The sequence below is a fragment of the Cajanus cajan genome, chromosome 6 (assembly GCF_000230855.2).
Source record: "Cajanus cajan strain Asha chromosome 6, NIPB_CcT2T_4, whole genome shotgun sequence".
Lineage (NCBI taxonomy): Eukaryota > Viridiplantae > Streptophyta > Magnoliopsida > Fabales > Fabaceae > Cajanus > Cajanus cajan.
The window spans coordinates 53,984,375-54,000,619 of record NC_138522.1 but is presented as its reverse complement, the minus strand read 5'-3'; the positions used below and the strand labels follow the sequence as shown (position 1 = coordinate 54,000,619).

At 34.3% G+C, this 16,245-nt stretch overlaps 1 protein-coding gene and 1 long non-coding RNA gene across 4 annotated transcripts; one reads left to right on the top strand and one right to left on the bottom strand.

Moving 5' to 3' along the window:
* The first annotated feature begins 4,907 nt into the window (after positions 1-4,907).
* LOC114915834 (uncharacterized) lies at positions 4,908-15,133 on the top strand. Of its 3 annotated transcripts, XR_014434887.1 has the most exons (6): positions 4,908-4,953; positions 5,065-5,093; positions 5,310-5,354; positions 8,675-9,079; positions 10,130-10,419; positions 10,578-15,133. It is a non-coding gene; the product is annotated as an uncharacterized LOC114915834 (long non-coding RNA). The 3 variants fall into 3 exon arrangements; XR_003804011.2 differs by lacking the exon at positions 4,908-4,953 and having other exon boundaries at positions 4,978-5,093; XR_014434888.1 differs by lacking the exons at positions 4,908-4,953; positions 5,310-5,354 and having other exon boundaries at positions 5,067-5,093.
* Positions 5,455-16,037, bottom strand: DML1 (demeter-like 1). The gene is made up of 20 exons (XM_020355777.3): positions 15,551-16,037; positions 13,530-14,846; positions 13,040-13,417; positions 12,244-12,334; positions 11,214-12,145; positions 10,738-11,144; positions 10,565-10,644; positions 10,302-10,386; positions 10,137-10,228; positions 9,987-10,055; positions 9,635-9,671; positions 9,451-9,533; positions 8,626-9,096; positions 7,961-7,997; positions 7,824-7,881; positions 7,515-7,654; positions 7,317-7,382; positions 7,104-7,218; positions 6,991-7,029; positions 5,455-5,934 (listed from the first exon to the last, which is right to left on the bottom strand). Exons 1-20 carry the CDS (start codon positions 16,035-16,037, stop codon positions 5,717-5,719), a joined length of 5,202 nt encoding a protein of 1,733 aa, XP_020211366.1. The 3' UTR covers positions 5,455-5,716.
* Positions 16,038-16,245: the final 208 nt, after the last annotated feature.

Here is a 16,245-nt window from a genome sequence, read left to right as displayed (position 1 = left end):
GGTCAGCAGACTCAACCCCTGATGCCTCTGCCCTAGCCTTCATCAATTTTTTTTTTAATTCATATCCCCCTCTTGACAATAGATGGGGTGCATCATTCTTGCTCTGTTGTTCTTGAGCAACTACTCTTTTGGCCTGCAATAATACAAATAAGAAAATGAGATTAAAATATACCTTAAGTATTTGTGTAAATGTAATAATTATCAATAACTAACCTGCCAATAAGGGTCCAATCGAGTGACACGAAATTGCATCCACTATTCATCAGTAATCTGGTACTTTAGACAGGGAGTCTCATTTTGTCGCTCTCCAAATACATACTCCTGTGTCAAGAAAGTATTGAAATCTCTCCACCTGGTGGCAATGGCAAATAACATCTTCTTCCTCGTGATCTCAATGTTGGGAATGTCAAAATTTTGCTATCAAAATAACAACAAATAATAAATAACGTATTTAATTTATATAATATTGAAGGGATTTTTTGGTATATACCTGAATATCCTGCCACATGAGATTCTTGTTAGCCTCCTCAACGTCATCCCATGATGGAATGATAATAGAAATATGACGTCGAGATAGGACTCCCAAATAGCTCCTAAACTTTGCAGCATTTGGGCCTAACGCCTTGCCAAAACGAGGATCCACCTCAACCTGTGTCCTCTCCTTGGCAATGCGTCCAACTGTCAATCTAGACAATCAGGTGACAGATCTACCTTCCCTCTTTCCACTGCCAAACCCCGAATCTGCCATAACCCTGCAAAAATAAAACTCTCATTATTAAAACAATGAATTAACTAAATAGACAAATAAAGTGAAAAAGATAATAACAATATAGCAACAAAATAACTAATAAAAAAATGAATAATACATAAACACAAACCTATTAGGTTGGTATGTTTTCCCATATTCCTTCATCATGATCACTTCGAATAGCATGCATTTCGTCAACTTCATTGTTCGCAATAGGACCAAATGATCTACTTGAGAAAGACAGTATCTCATGCATATATAGAGACTCATTTGTGTGAGTTCCTTGCATGGTTCTTCCTTTGAGGACCACTGACCATTTCTCATTACATGGATCCCTAACATAAAAAATTTGTCTTGGTTGATATGCCATAGTAAAAGGTTCATCCTTATAACCGACCTTGTTCAAATCTAAACCCTAAATCATCTGTCTGCACACCCGTATTGCCATCAACCCATTTACACTTGAACACAAACACTCTAAACGTAACATAATCAATTTATCATATGTCTGGTATGACTCCAAAATAACTTATGGATGCTGTAATGGGATTTGTATCTTTAGAACTAGCAAAGTGCACAACCTTCAGCATGAATTGTAACCTTACTATTTTGTACTCGACTTTTGTCATCTTCTGTCTTTGTATAGAAACAATATTTGTTAATGCCATACCCACCAAATGTAACGACATCATTGTTAGGCCCACGAACAAGTCTCAAAAGTGTATCAAAAGGATTAACCTCACTGTAAACCTTTTTCTTAAACCAAGCTAAGAAACTCTTGTTATGTTCATTTAATACTTGTAACAGCCTGATTTTCACAAATTGTTTGAGGGCCCAAAGGCCCAATAGAGGTGATTTAGTAGACAAAACTCAAGCACAAAGCACAATTGATTGTTGCAAAATATGACCTAACCAAGAGGCGAGTAGTGAATCGATTGCCTATTTTTTTGTGTGTAGCCTTTTTTGGATTTTGAAAAACTTTCTAAATAGGTATATTGATTTATAGTTGTATATAAGATTTTAAGTTCAATTTCAACACAAGTTTAGTTCACTTAATTCTATATGCAACGTCTGTGCTTCGTATCACATAACATTAAGCACAAATCAAAATTATAAAAATGTAAAGTGTAGAGAGAGAGAAAAAATGCACAATCAATTTATGTTGGTTCAGTTACATTTACCTGTGACTTTCATCCAGACCCTAATTAATCTGATTGAGATTTTTTACTAATCTTTAATGTCAGAAGTTTTACAATCATAATATCACATGCAATGCACTTATACACTAATAAAGAAATCACTTTTTGTACCCCAAAAAGCATTCACTTACAATACCTCACTACAAAACTTTCCTTTCTTAAGAACCCTATTTAAGAAAAACACAATACATAAATCAAGGAACAAATTCACTAGGTGTACAAAACAAATAAGAGTAGGTGAATCAATCAAGTAGCTTATGTTTTCACTTAATGAATATGATAATCAATTCAATTCTTTAAATCTTTCTTAAGGTTACCACAAATATAATTGAACCTCTTTTTGCAAAGAAAAATGTTGCTCATAAAATGTTATTGAAAAAGATATTAAAGAGATTTAAGTCTATATGTTTTAAGTGTAAAAAGTGATATATATATATATATATATTTATTTATTTGTTGACATAAATAATCAATTTTTTTATTTTTAGAAATTATAAAAATCAACAAAAAATAATTGAATCGATTATTTTTAATAATAATCGATCTTACCATACACCAACTTTTTGAAATAATCAATTATTTTGTCAAATAATAAATTATTACATCAATTACTTCTCGAATTACTAAAAAAATAGGACAAATAATCAATTATTTACTTAAGATAATCAAATATTTTAAGTGAAAACTTAACATATTGATTTTTCATATAATTTTTCTTTATAAATCAATTTTAAAAGTTATTTTCATCATAGATCATCATCTAGATAGAGATTTAAGGTTAAGTTACTTATCAATTACAATTTATAAAGCACACAAGTACTAAAACTTTAAACACACAAATAATATACAATTTGCATTTTTTCTTTTAAGAGACACAAAATAAAAAACTATAAGTTACATTCTTATTTTTTCAAGAGGCTTATTTGTAATCATCAAAACTAACTAATATCATATATTTATCTTGAACTTGATCAATAATGACAACTATACAAAATCCCCTAATTTAATCACATAATAACCCTAAATACATACAAAAGTCTATCACAAATCAATAAATAACCACCAAAGGCACACAAGCATGTTACCAACACATGGTTCAAGTGTTCACAACCCCTTCAATTGCATAGATTAAAAAACTTTAAAGAGATTTAAGAATCATCTTACTACTTATAATATTTATAGTTTATGACAATTTCATAATCTCCTAAGTGTAACTTTTATATATATATATATATATATATATATATATATATATATAATTGTTATGCAGTTTTTTTTTCTTCCTTGTTTCTTATTTAATTGGGCAAGTTAGAACCATAATTGTGGCTTTATAAACTAAATAAAAAAACATCTCTCACATGCTTAAAGTTAAATTGACAAATGTAACTAAATTGCAAAAACTCGATACTAAACATTAACCAATATAAATATGATTTTTTAGTGATGTAACATGACGTGTGCAAATTGAAAAGCGTAAATATTGCATTCAAATTAACAATTTGATGAAAATTAATGTTCTATTTCGGAGACTAACAATATTTTAGAATTTTCTTTTCAATTTTTCTTATAATAAAAACAAGTTAACCTATCATATACCGGAGATTAACAATTTGTATGAAAAATATGCGTATACCATATAAACAAATTATTATTATTTTTAAATATAACCTAACATTTATTTCCACTTATACTTTAATGTTAAATTATTATATAGTAAGTTATGAAATAAATTTGTAGACCAAGTTAAACTTTTATGTAAGTTTGATCTAACCTTTAAAAATAACTTATAACAAGCAAAGAAGATATGTTTGAATCATATATTTTTAATCAAAGTTAGACTCAACATAATCCAGCCTACTATAACCTCTGACTAAACTTTATAATATAACCAAGTAATACTAAATTAAACTTTTCAATAAATATATAAGTCACACCTTAAGGAATGTGACAAGGTAGTGAGACTTTTTGAGAGATTTAAATTGATTATGTTTATTATGTAATTTTTGTATCTTATCTTGGTCTTGGGTGAAGAAATTAATAAGAGGAGTAAAAGATAATTATTTAAAAATACTAATTAAAATAAATAATTATCATTAAAGAATTAAAAATACTTTTGACTTGAATTACAGTAAAATAAAAAAATTAAAGACAAAACTTAAGAAAAATATAATAAATTTTCATCATATCAAAATCAAACCAACTCAATTTAAATAAAATAATTTAGCAAAAATTAACTGAAAAAAATTCAAAACCAAAACAAAACTAAATTATATATGATTAATTCAAATTAAATTTATTTTCGAACGAATCTAATAGGTAAACAAGTCACTACGGGCGGATAGGGATGACAAATATACCCGTACCTGCGGGTAATACCCGAACCTGTCCCGACTTTGACGAGAAATATCCGGTTTGACCGGGTACGGGTACGGGTACAGGTAAAACCCGATATATTAAATCGGGTACGGGTACGGGTACGAGTATGTACTTACCCGTCCCGTACCCGTACCCGTCCCCGTTTCCATTTTTAATTTAATACTCACTTTTAATTTAATTATATTAAAAAAAATTAATATTTTTTATGTGTGATTATTTATTATAATATGATATAGAAAAATAACTTAATTATAATTATAATATAATAAAAAAATATTATTCTTTTTACAAAAAATAAAAAATAAAAAAATTGACGGGTACGGGTATACCCGATACTCGACGGGGACGAGAATGGGGATAAAAACCACATACCCGACAGGTACGGGGACCGGAATGAATTTTGACTCGCGAGAATAGGGACGGGTATCATAAAATCCGTACCCGCCCCGCCCCGTTGCCATCCCTACGGGCGGAACCACCCATCCAAGGACAAAATAAAAAGGTAAGGGAAATGTATATGGAATGAAAATGACGTAAGCGGCAAAAGGAAAATATAGCCAAAATTAACAAAGAAAATGATAAATAAAAAGGAGAGGGAAAAATGAATCATATATGAAATACGAAAAAACGGTAAGGCGGCAAAAGAGGGAAATATATATACTGTACATAATTATTTTCAATCTCTTCTTTGCTTGCATATATTTCGCTCTTCTCATTCTCTCTGGAAATCTGTTTTTTCAGGTTTTGGTTCCGAAAGCAAGACTTAAAAGGTACTCTCTCATATCGATCTGAAATCTCTCTACTCCTTCAGCTTTTTTGTTCCTCAATCCTCATTCTAAGGCTTCGATTTGATAGTACTGCGCTAGGATTGATTTAATTTATCTGTTAATCTTTTTGATACGCGCTGTGCTAGGGTTTACTATACTACTAACATTGTTTAACAATTTTGGATTTCTGACTATAATGCTCTTGTTGCTAAATCACAGGCGTGCACAATTTTTGATAAGCTACACGATCTTGGTTTGTTGCAAGTAAGTTTATAATTCGGAATAATACCTTACTATGACATTTTTCTGCAAATAAAAAACGGAATTGCTCAAGGTGAAAAATAGATGGATTCTGCAGACGGAATTAGTCAATTGAAAAAAAAGGCATAAAATTCAAATCTAGAATAATATCGATGAGTTTATCTATTCTGAGCATTTTCGCAAGCAGCTTCGACTCACCTGGCTGGTATTCCTCTTCAATCTTCACGGAGCTAAAAAAACACATTTGCTACCGTTATACTGTCTTGGTCCTAGTCTTAGTCTGAGAAAACTGCTCAATATTTGAGCATGAAAATGGCTTTGTTATTACACATACAGAGTACAGGATGAATAACAACGGTATGTCTTCAGGGTCCACCGGTCTCCTGAAGGTTGTGATTGTTGGAAAGCAATTCTGGCTGTTCTGTATTTTTTTTCTTTCTCAATCCTTGTGTTTTTCTCGATTTGGACTCTTTTTTGGTCTTGTCCTTGTTCTTTGGCGACTTACTAGGCGAGAAGTGTAGTCTAGCTAACAGAGGACGGGGTGCACACTTTTCCCTGTCAAATCCTCGTACACAAACATATCCTGCAAAACATTTTCACTAACTGTTTAGATATGTTAAGTTACATGGTTAGTTGTTTTTCTTGTAGATTATCGTGTGTTCCTTTTATCAGGATAGAGTGATTTTTCATCATTGATTTTGAAATAAATTCTAACTAAAAGAAAAACAAGAAATAAGAACTGTGTAGCACATCTTGGTAATAAGCATAGAGGATTTTGTTCCGTACTTCTCCTTGATTTTGTAGATGAACTTAAAAGTAGTATGTCATATATTACTCCAAAAGAATAAAAAGGAATCACGATAGCCAGATATACAAATTGGTATGGGAATTAAGATGATTGAGATTGATATGAAATAGATATTGCAAACATTCTAACGTGTACTTGTGAATATTCCAATGTGAGAAGAGCATGTGTAAGACTAACTAAGTAATGACTGAACTGATGAGGAGAAACGTGGTAACTTGCTGGACTACTAAAATAAGTCCTTGCGGTTTAAGATTTTTGGCAAAACGGACTTGCTACCAAGGAGAGTTACAATCCACCATGGTTTTAGAATTTCTGTTTGTTCTGATTAAGGAGTGTTGCTGCCAAAAGTAAACTACATGGGTGGCTTTAGTAGTAAGTAGAACTAGAAATTGCCGTACAGACTTGACTGGGTTAAAAGTTGTAAAATACCCCATCAATATGCATTTAATATATATCATAAACAATATGCTGTATTTCACATCTTTCTCATCACTTGTGAAGTAAGTCATGTTTCTAATTAATTGGAATGGTGATGTCTCTGGCCTTGTTTGTGTACTGTTATTTAATGTGCTACAGATTCAAACTTCAGTAGCATTTATAAAAGTGGGCGTGTGGCACATATAGGCGATTAGTTGTTTTAAACCTAAGACCAATACATAGCTGGTGCACATGATGGTGGCATCCATCATGTGACAAGTGAATCAAGTTGTACAAGTGGTAGGTTTTATTTCTTTGAACTCTTAGTATGTCTACCAAGTCTGCGAACCAATGAAAGCTATATTACACTGATAAGAATAGGTTGAACTATACGTTATGGGAGCTCAATCTTACCTCTCCAAAAGCATTGTTGAATTTCTCGTGTTGATAAACCTGGTTGACAAAAAACATACACTCAATTTAATTGCTTGATATCTATTATAATAGGTCATTAATTAAGTGATTACCTCTAAATATGGATGTTACGGAGGTTCCAAAATACACTGTTCGCCTTTCAAGGTTCCATATCCAACTCCGGGGAACACTAATTGGGTTAACACTTGAGTAATTGTCTGCGAAAACCTGCTTCAAATGACATATTTTTAGTACTTCTTAAATTAAAAAGTAGGGACCAATTTAGAGCTTTACTGGATTTAATATGGGATTCCAAACTGTCTTACCTCGTTGACTTGGAAATAGGTGCCATTTAGTGGAAAACTCCCTCTCATAGCTGTTCGACATGGTATCTGTTCATGAATTATTTCAAGTCAGCCTATAATACTTGCATTCAGATGCAAATTACTCCCCTACCCAACTCTTTGTTCTAATGTTATTAATGTATAAGAATTATTAAAAAATGCATGGTTAATCATTCAGACCAGGAGTGTCCCACGAACTATCTGTGAATTTGTTTCACGGAGACTGTTGCATGAAAAACATTGCTTCTCATTACAGAGCTGGCCACAGTCCTGAGAACTGCATTTTCTTTGTGGTGGCTGTATAGAATCCGCTGTCTCCCCTGTTGTACACATTGTGTTTGGCAAAATGAATTGTAAAACATCAGAAAATGAAAGCCAAACATATATTGTAAAACATCCCAACTTATGCTGTAGGATGCCAACAAAAAACTTTACAATCAATTCAAATTGATTTAAAAAGGGCATGGTGTTCAAGTTATTTTTGTTCACCTGGAGTCCATATAGCTAGAAGGTATTTGCCTGGATCATCAGGTTCTCGCTTGTCCCACTGTAGTTTATAACTAATTAATAGAATTGGACATATAGCAAAAAAACAACTATGGTTAATGGGTGTAGCAATAACTAACCCCATTCAGAATAGGATGTGAATCAGGGAGTTCATAACTGCATGTAAGGGAACAGAATATCAGTATAAATTGCAAGAACATTTCACTAATATAGGATGATGGATGTGTGATGCTCATTAGAACTTTGCCAATTCTCCATATTTGTATAAATGCTTATTTATCAAGTCTAGATATTGATGTACTTTTTTTTATTTGTAGAGAATAATTTTTCAAGAGGAACTTATTGTATTTTTATTCAGGGAGAGCAATGTAATACAAAAATACCAATAGAAACTAAAACATGATAAAAAGACCAAGGGTTAGACTATTTAAAACAATAATTAAAAATATCAATAGAATATAGAACAACTATTTGAATAAAGAGAATAGTGCAATTTAGAATTTAAGGTTAATATTTAATATTATAATATAAAATATTTTATTTAAATAATTATATATAAATAGTGGTGCAAGGTGTGACTTGTGAGATTCATATTTTCTTTGTCATGCCTGTTAACTCTTCATCTTTGCATGTTTCAACGTTAATGTGATTCTAATGAAAACCATATGTCATGAATTAGTGTTTTTTAATTAATTTGCCTCTCGTTCATAAGTTAGGCTGTTTTTAGTATAAGAATTGTGCATTCCAGTTAATTAGCCTGAAATGAATTACTTTTCTCACTTACACATAATGCTCTGTTCGCAATCGGCTCACATTCTTCAGCTTGGGTGTAGGAATGCATGCAACATCTGGATGTAGAGCGACCAAGGCCTTTGACATTTCGCCTTCTTGAAGGCCCATGTTTTTTTCCATATAGTTTTGCACGTTCAAAGTGAATTCTTCCATGTTTAGTCTGATGGTGGGAATTTCGTCCGACTCCTCATTAAAGGTATCCTCTATATCATTTTCTGATACTTGGGAGCATTCTGGCTCTGGAGTTGTTGGCTCTTCGATAATAGGTTGGCTGATATTGATTTCAGATTTTGCTTCTAGTTGCCTGGTCAATTCTGTCTGTTGAAGTTCTCTTTGGTTTGTATTTTCAGGGAGAAGCAAGGGCAGCTGATTGGTGACTAGTGATGGGTTCTGCTCAGTTGCATTGTTTCCAGTTGCGATAACTATACTCTTTTGCTCTGGTCCTGGTAGGGCAAGCCTTGCACTGCAATATTTAAGATTGTTTATTTTTGAATTGGTCTGTCATAATTCATAACTTGCAAGACATGCATATTATTTAATCTTGAAAGTGGTATCAACATCCTTTTTGTGAGTTTACTTTCGAGGGAAAAATGCAATTAGAGTGCTGTCAGTATAACAACTAATGAGATATTAGGCATAATAATACCGAATCTATGAACGTCATATATTTAACTTCCAACTTCCCTCTATCTTTCTGACAATGATATTTGCAGTATTTCTAATGTATGTGAAAAACTGTTGCATTGCATAATGGTTTTTACACCCGTTTATTGTATGCATAATAGGTACGAAGAATATTAATTTATCTAAGACATACCTTGCAAAAGCACTTGCAAAGTGTCTGCATTCCCCTCTCATTGGGCACGCATTGCAATTTGGTTTGCTTTTAGTACAGAAGACCTGCATGAATTGATTTTAGTTTCGGTTCCAATCACAACAGGGTTTCACTTAAGTATGGTCAATCTCCAATATATGAGAATATATGAGAAAATGCAGTTTACCTTTCCAAATGTAATCAGCTGGTAATGCAGCTCATACCTGTGATAAATAGCAACAAAAAATGAAAAAAAAAATCAATAAATATAGACTTTAATTTTTGATCTTGCTAATGGAGAACTTTTAACACTATCATCTAATTATGTAGTGCCAAATAATTAAGAGTATGTCATCTCAGGTAGTTGTTATCATAATCAAACTCTTTGAAGGACGTGGCTTTGCATGATCTAGTGATTTTGTGTAAATGTTTAATTTTGGTCATTGATCAAATTTAAATCCATAGACAAATTAAATCAGGTATAAGAAGATACTTGTAATCATTTAAGGTAAGACTTCAAATTGAAAATAAATCATTACAATGTTCTTTGGTCTAGCTTGCAGAGTCGAGGCCAGAGATATTTTTGGATGGATTCCAACACTGGGTACCTATACAGTCCAATGATGTTAGGTTAGCTCTTATTTTCTAATTGAATAACTACCTTATACTATTTATTTTGTAGTACTCACAATTCTAGAAGATGCAACTGTAGCGATTCTGGCAGTGGCTGGAGAGGTACCCATCCCAATCGAACGGCTATACGTCCAACATTCGTGTCCACCTATTGTGTAGCAATGAAATGTCAAAAATATATTCCACATTCCTCTAATTTCATACTTCTGTTTTCAACTTACCGGGAAAGCAAGATGGTGCAGTGTTAAGAGCCGTACACACTCCACACTTTTCAATCCCAATCCTTTTATGCTGAGCAAGAATTCTCTGGATGCATGAATAGAATATACATTATGCCGGGTAATTTGAGGTTTACTGCTTGTGAGTGTTTATATATATTATTTGTGTTGGTAGGTAATTGAGAGCTCAGGATGTTGGTTTTGCCAACTAAACCATCATGAAAATATGATTTCAATGAAGTAGTTTGACTAATTTCTAGACTTACTTTGCTTGGTCAGGTGGGACATCTCTCAGCCACTCAAGATCTATGGCCCCATGCTTGTCAACCAACAGGTTCAGGAAATTCTGCATATTAAACCATTTGATGTACTCTATGTTAAAGGTTTTCTCTGAAAAATTATTGAAGATAAATACTATTTCAGGGATATTAGATTCTACCTGAATACGCTCAGCAAGCATGTTGTTCATGCCCCTTTCTTTGATTACTTTAGCAATTTCATTGACATCTGCCCGTCTTACAGCATCCCAGTCCATTGAGTCCATAGTGTTCTCTGTCTTTTCTCTTTTCCCTGCCTTGGCTTGTGCTTGTATTCTTAAACTATCCCAATCAAAATCATTATTTTTCTCCTTTTTCTCTTTCTTCACTTTTTTCACTTTTTTCACTTTTTTCACTTTTTTCACTTTTTTCACTTTTTTCACATTTTTCACTTTTTTCACTTTTCCACGCTCCCTTTTCCTCGATTTTGCAGGGGCAGAATCCTTCTTACTGTTTTCATTCCTTATGGCATAGTTGTGGTCACCGAAATCCAGTTCCCTGGCTTTCTGCATCGGACCTTGAGTTTGCCCTGAAATGTGAAAAACATTATGCTTCTTGTGATTATTTTGTTGCTGAGGATGGAGTTGAGATAGCATACCTTGAGAATGGACAATTGCAGCTTGGCTGTCAGATTCTGTTGGAAAATTGGATCTTTTGTCATTCTCATCTTTATTCTTTGAGGAGCCACTGGATGGGGCTTCTATGTTGAGAGGATCATAACAGTTTACTTCAACTACTCCTGAGTTTGGGGCTATTTTCAAAGTATATTCATTGATGGATGCTTCTAAGGAGCCTTCAGTAACATTTGATTTTTCCAAGTTTTCTACCAGGTTGTCATGCTTCATGTCTATAGATGGACCGCATGTATCTCTTAAGTTCTCAGTGGATTTACTTCTTTGACTGTTAACTTCATGCAACAAGGTTGAACTTGCCATTTCTAGAAGCTCACTGAAAGAAGTTCTGTTATGATAAATGTTGTACTTGGCAGCACTTGACAGGTCTTCTATTTCTGAGTTGCTATCTGAGAATGATCCTATCTTTTCAGGATTTTGATCTATTGAAAAATCCCCTGACATTTGAGATGTAACGGCAGAGCATTGGGATGAAAATACATAATTTAACTCTTTCCTAGCACTTTCATGGCATAAATTTTCTTGCCCTTCCCCAGTCATGGCACTCATTGCTCCACTCTCCACTGGACTATGTTCACTGTTATGTCTTTCAGCTGATTCCATCAATTTGCTGTTTGATTTATCTGTTACACCAATTAAGCTGTTGGTAGATCTGCAGGAATCATTGCTGTCAACAGCTTCTCTTTCTTCAGAATGCTCGATGATGTCTATTGTCAAAGAATTCAATTCACAAACAGATTGATCCAATATTTTCTCATCTAGTTTTTCATTTTCTTCTGGCTCCACAATGCACACTTGTGGTTCGTTGACTATCACACTTGTGCTTTCCTCCTGGCATGTTTTGTACTTGCTGCTTGACCTTAGAGGAAATCGAGCAGCAAGGGACATGAATGCAGAACTGCCAACAGAAAAGGGATAATTTTTTTTTAAATATAGTATTGTTTTTGTTTATTTTAATTGCATGCTTCTCAGTAATTAGCTTTGAACGATTTATACCTGGAAAGATGGTCCGAGACATTTTGAGTGAGGAAAACACCAACCACGGAATCCACAACTGATCCCTTCCATTTAGAAAAGCGTCTGTCTCCTGTTGAATATGTGCTATGTTATTAGGATGTAAACTGTTCAACTGAATGATGCAGGATGAATAAGCATATTTAGGTTGATTTGTGATTTTGTTTTTGATTATTTAGTATTTTTCTTTATCCTTCAGATAATTTTTAGATTTTGTATTTAGTCTAAGGGGCTGTTTATTTTTGTTTTCATTTTCTGTTCACTTTTTAATTATAAAATTGTTATATTGTTTTTCAATCTGTTTCTTGTTTTTTAAGAAGACCAAAAACCACTGTAAAAAATCCCCCCCTTCCCCCCTCTCTATTTCTTGTACAAATCTTTGAAAATAAGGAATAAATTAAAAATAATATGACAATTTTGTAATTAAATTGTGAAAATAGAAAATGAAAACAAGAAATAAAAACGTAACTGCCCCTAATCTATTGTAGGATTGAAACTACCTAACTGGACGCCTTACCCCTTGGTTTATCTCTTTCATAAACTATTATTATTAAAGATTGTTTTTTATTAGTGTTCATTGTCGCTTGGTTTTCTGTAAGTGGGGTTTACAGCTGGTTTTTTGTAAGGCAGGAAAACAGATATTGTTAAATTTATTGATATATTCCTAATGAATAGTGTTCTCACTTCTACCCCCTTTAAGCACAACCACAACTAGGTGAGTATTTGTCAGGAGTGTGTGAATAGTGCTTAGATATTCCTGAAAGTTTATAATTGATACCTTGTACAAGATGCATCCGTGCAATAAATGAGTCTGCTCGTCCGTGAAACATATTTCGTTCCTCTTCCCACCATTTGACCGTGTCTTCATCTGTTCCATCAATCCCATGACTGTTTATATCCAACAATAGAAGCCTCCAAACCCTATTAGTCTCCTCATCAAGGTCAACTTTAGGTCGTGCATGCTTCTTTGTGGGATCAAATGGGCCTTTATAGGGAACCATGGTGCCATTTTCACTGACAAGTCCTTTGTTTTTTTGATTTTGCTGGTTATAAGGGACAAGCTCTGTAGCTTCTCTGTATATGTTTAGGTGTCTAAATTGCTCTGTTAATGCATCCACAGTATGTATGTTTTTCCATATCTCTTCACGAGCAACACCTGCATCAACAGCTTAAAGCCTTAAGATAAACAGCTTGGCAGAATTGTTTGTTCTATAACAACCATAATGTTAATTGACCAAAAAAAAAATTAAAATTATCAGTTGAAATACCTAATGATATTTGTGACTCCAACATGACTTTATGGTGCTGTTGCATTGCATTTGTGCAAGCATATGCTGAGCTGACAGAAATACTTCTCTTTCTAGTTCGTTTCTTTTTTGTGAGTGATGCCCGCATCTCTGCAACTAAAGCATCGATGCATGTCTGTGGTCTTTCGGCATCCCCAAATGTTGGTCTGTCAGAACTGCATGTTTGTTTTCTGGTACATGCTACTTTGGCATCACACTTTCTAGCAGGGACTCTCGATCTTCTTTTGGTTGGCCTCCTCTGCCCTAAAGATAAGTTATACTCAAGTGATTGAGGTTTATCATGAATAGCCCTTTCTGTAACTGTATTTATGACTGGGACACCAGCTGCATTATATTCAGAAGCAGAAGTCCACAAAGTAGGACATGATGCATAAAAATGTGATCTAGCATCTTGTAGGCATGTTGCTAGTGATGCATCTTTTGTGGCAGTCACGGAAGATGGGTAGGGTGTGTTTGAAATTCTGCCCTTTCCACTTCTCCTTTTTTTCTGGACATTTGGAAATTGGACACAATACTTTTGGCTGTATGCCTGCACTGCATTATATTGTGCTCCAATCAGATTAATGCTGTTATTATCTAGCGGTTCAATAACAGGTTGTTTTCTCTTGGAACCAACTGCATGTAACTGAGGTGACTCTCTGCTCAAATTTTGATTGTAATCTTGAGCAATCATCCAATCCCTCGAGTCTCCTTGTAATGCCACGAGGTTATTTAAGGCTTGTGTTTCCTCAACCACTGCACTGATGTTTCTGCCAAAATGTGTAATCACATTTTCTCTGCATGCAGAGTTATCATTTCTTGGTTGTTCTTCTATGTCAAAATTCAAGGACCTTCTACATGTCTTTTTGGCAGATTTTGTGCATTGTGTCACTTCTGTTTGAGGAGTAGAAGTTGTGTTCAATCCTTTCCTTCTTGCCTTCTTTTCAGTAGGTTTTTCTTTTGATGGATCTTTTGGGGGCTTTGTAGCAACTTGCTGCCTTTTGGGTTTGATTTCTTTGATGACCTTGGGTCGGTGCTTTCTTCTTCTTGGTTTTGGCTGAGGTGTTTTATTCAGATCAAAATCATGGCTTATTTCCTTATATGGTGTAGATAGGGCAGCAACTTCTTTAACAGACTTGCATGGTGTGGGTGAGACATTTTTCTCCCCTCCCTCTTGATTCCTTTTTTCAGTTGTTATTTGTGTTTCTGCATCTTGTCTGGCTTCTGCTGTGATGTCATTAGCTGGGGTTGGGGCAATTTGGGGTAATGCCTTGTTATAGTAAGCAAAGTATGGTGTGCCTGTTGCAAGACATTTTATATATGTGAATTAGAGTCATTGATCGAGCATTGTGAAGAAATGAACAAAATATTGGATGTGCAAATGGTGGATGTTGTGCCCACAATTGTCCCAAGATTGATCAAATGTGTTGCAAAAAAAAAATAATAATAAGGAAAGGAAGATCCTGCAAATAAGCTGATTTTATAGAAAACTAGTTTGTAAATGAGATGTTTTAAACAGACTATTAGCCTGGCCATGGTGTCACCATATTTTACCCTTGTGATTTGGAAAAAAAAAAAAAAAACAAGTGTACTCAGGTGTAAAAATACAATGTTAATGTTCAGAGGTGGGACAAATAACTGAACCTAACATGATAGAATTTGGAAGGGAGTAGAAGCTACCTATGCTATTAATGACTACTGTAGTTGTTTCTCACGAACTTGGATCCTCTTCTGATATGTTTTCGTCCAGCTAAAGGCAGGAGAGGATCCAAGTTTGTTTCACAGCTGTTGTAGGTCAGATATCTACTTGAATGGCTCCATCCTTATGTAATATTTAAGGACACATTTCAATTTTGTGTATGGGGTTTACTTGGTTCAACTAATTGGCACTGACAAAGTGCTAGTGCTAGTGATCTTTGTGTGTGAAACGGTAATCAAAGGAAAACGTTTTGATACAATGCCATAAAACAAAGCGAGCTTAAACCAAAATTTATTGCCCATACCCTGAAGATCTTGATACTGGTCATGGATAGTATTGAGAAACGGTTGCTCCCGAGAGACATGATGATGGTGATGGCGAAGTAATGAATAGGCCGGGTTGAACTCTGAATTATATGTAGGAACAAGCTGGTTGAAAAAGTCATCATGTGTTGCACTGGAATATGCTGATGAAGCATCTGGTTGAGTCAAAAGTTCAGCAATGCGGTTACTTGAGCCGGAAAGGCCAGCAAATGATATTGGTACGCGAATTTTGGCATTGTCATGGGCTAAAGGCGCAGGTTCTGACCAGCGGTGAGACCAGTGGTTCATCTCTGCACCTGCTGAGGCTTCAAAACATGCCGCTACACCATTGGAATAAGAGCCCAGTTGGCTTCCCTCCCCAGTAGTCCAGATCGGCGCTGGCGTCGGAAGAATGGGCCTCAACGGGGTGGCGGGTACCCAAGGAACCTGCTTTTGAGGCATCTTTCTCTCTGATTCTCCAACCTCCATTGAGTTTCAGAGCTCTCAGTTAGAATGGCTAAAAATCCTTGTGGAAAAGGATTATAAACAAAACAGCCTAACGAAACTGTTTCAGGATACTCCACAAAGCTCAATTTTTGGCCGTAGGGCACATCTTTAAAAGCTATTTCCAGGAGCCTGACAGGAAAAAAAAAAAGTTTTTGGGAAACAAACATCAATAAATTAGAAAAATTAAGTG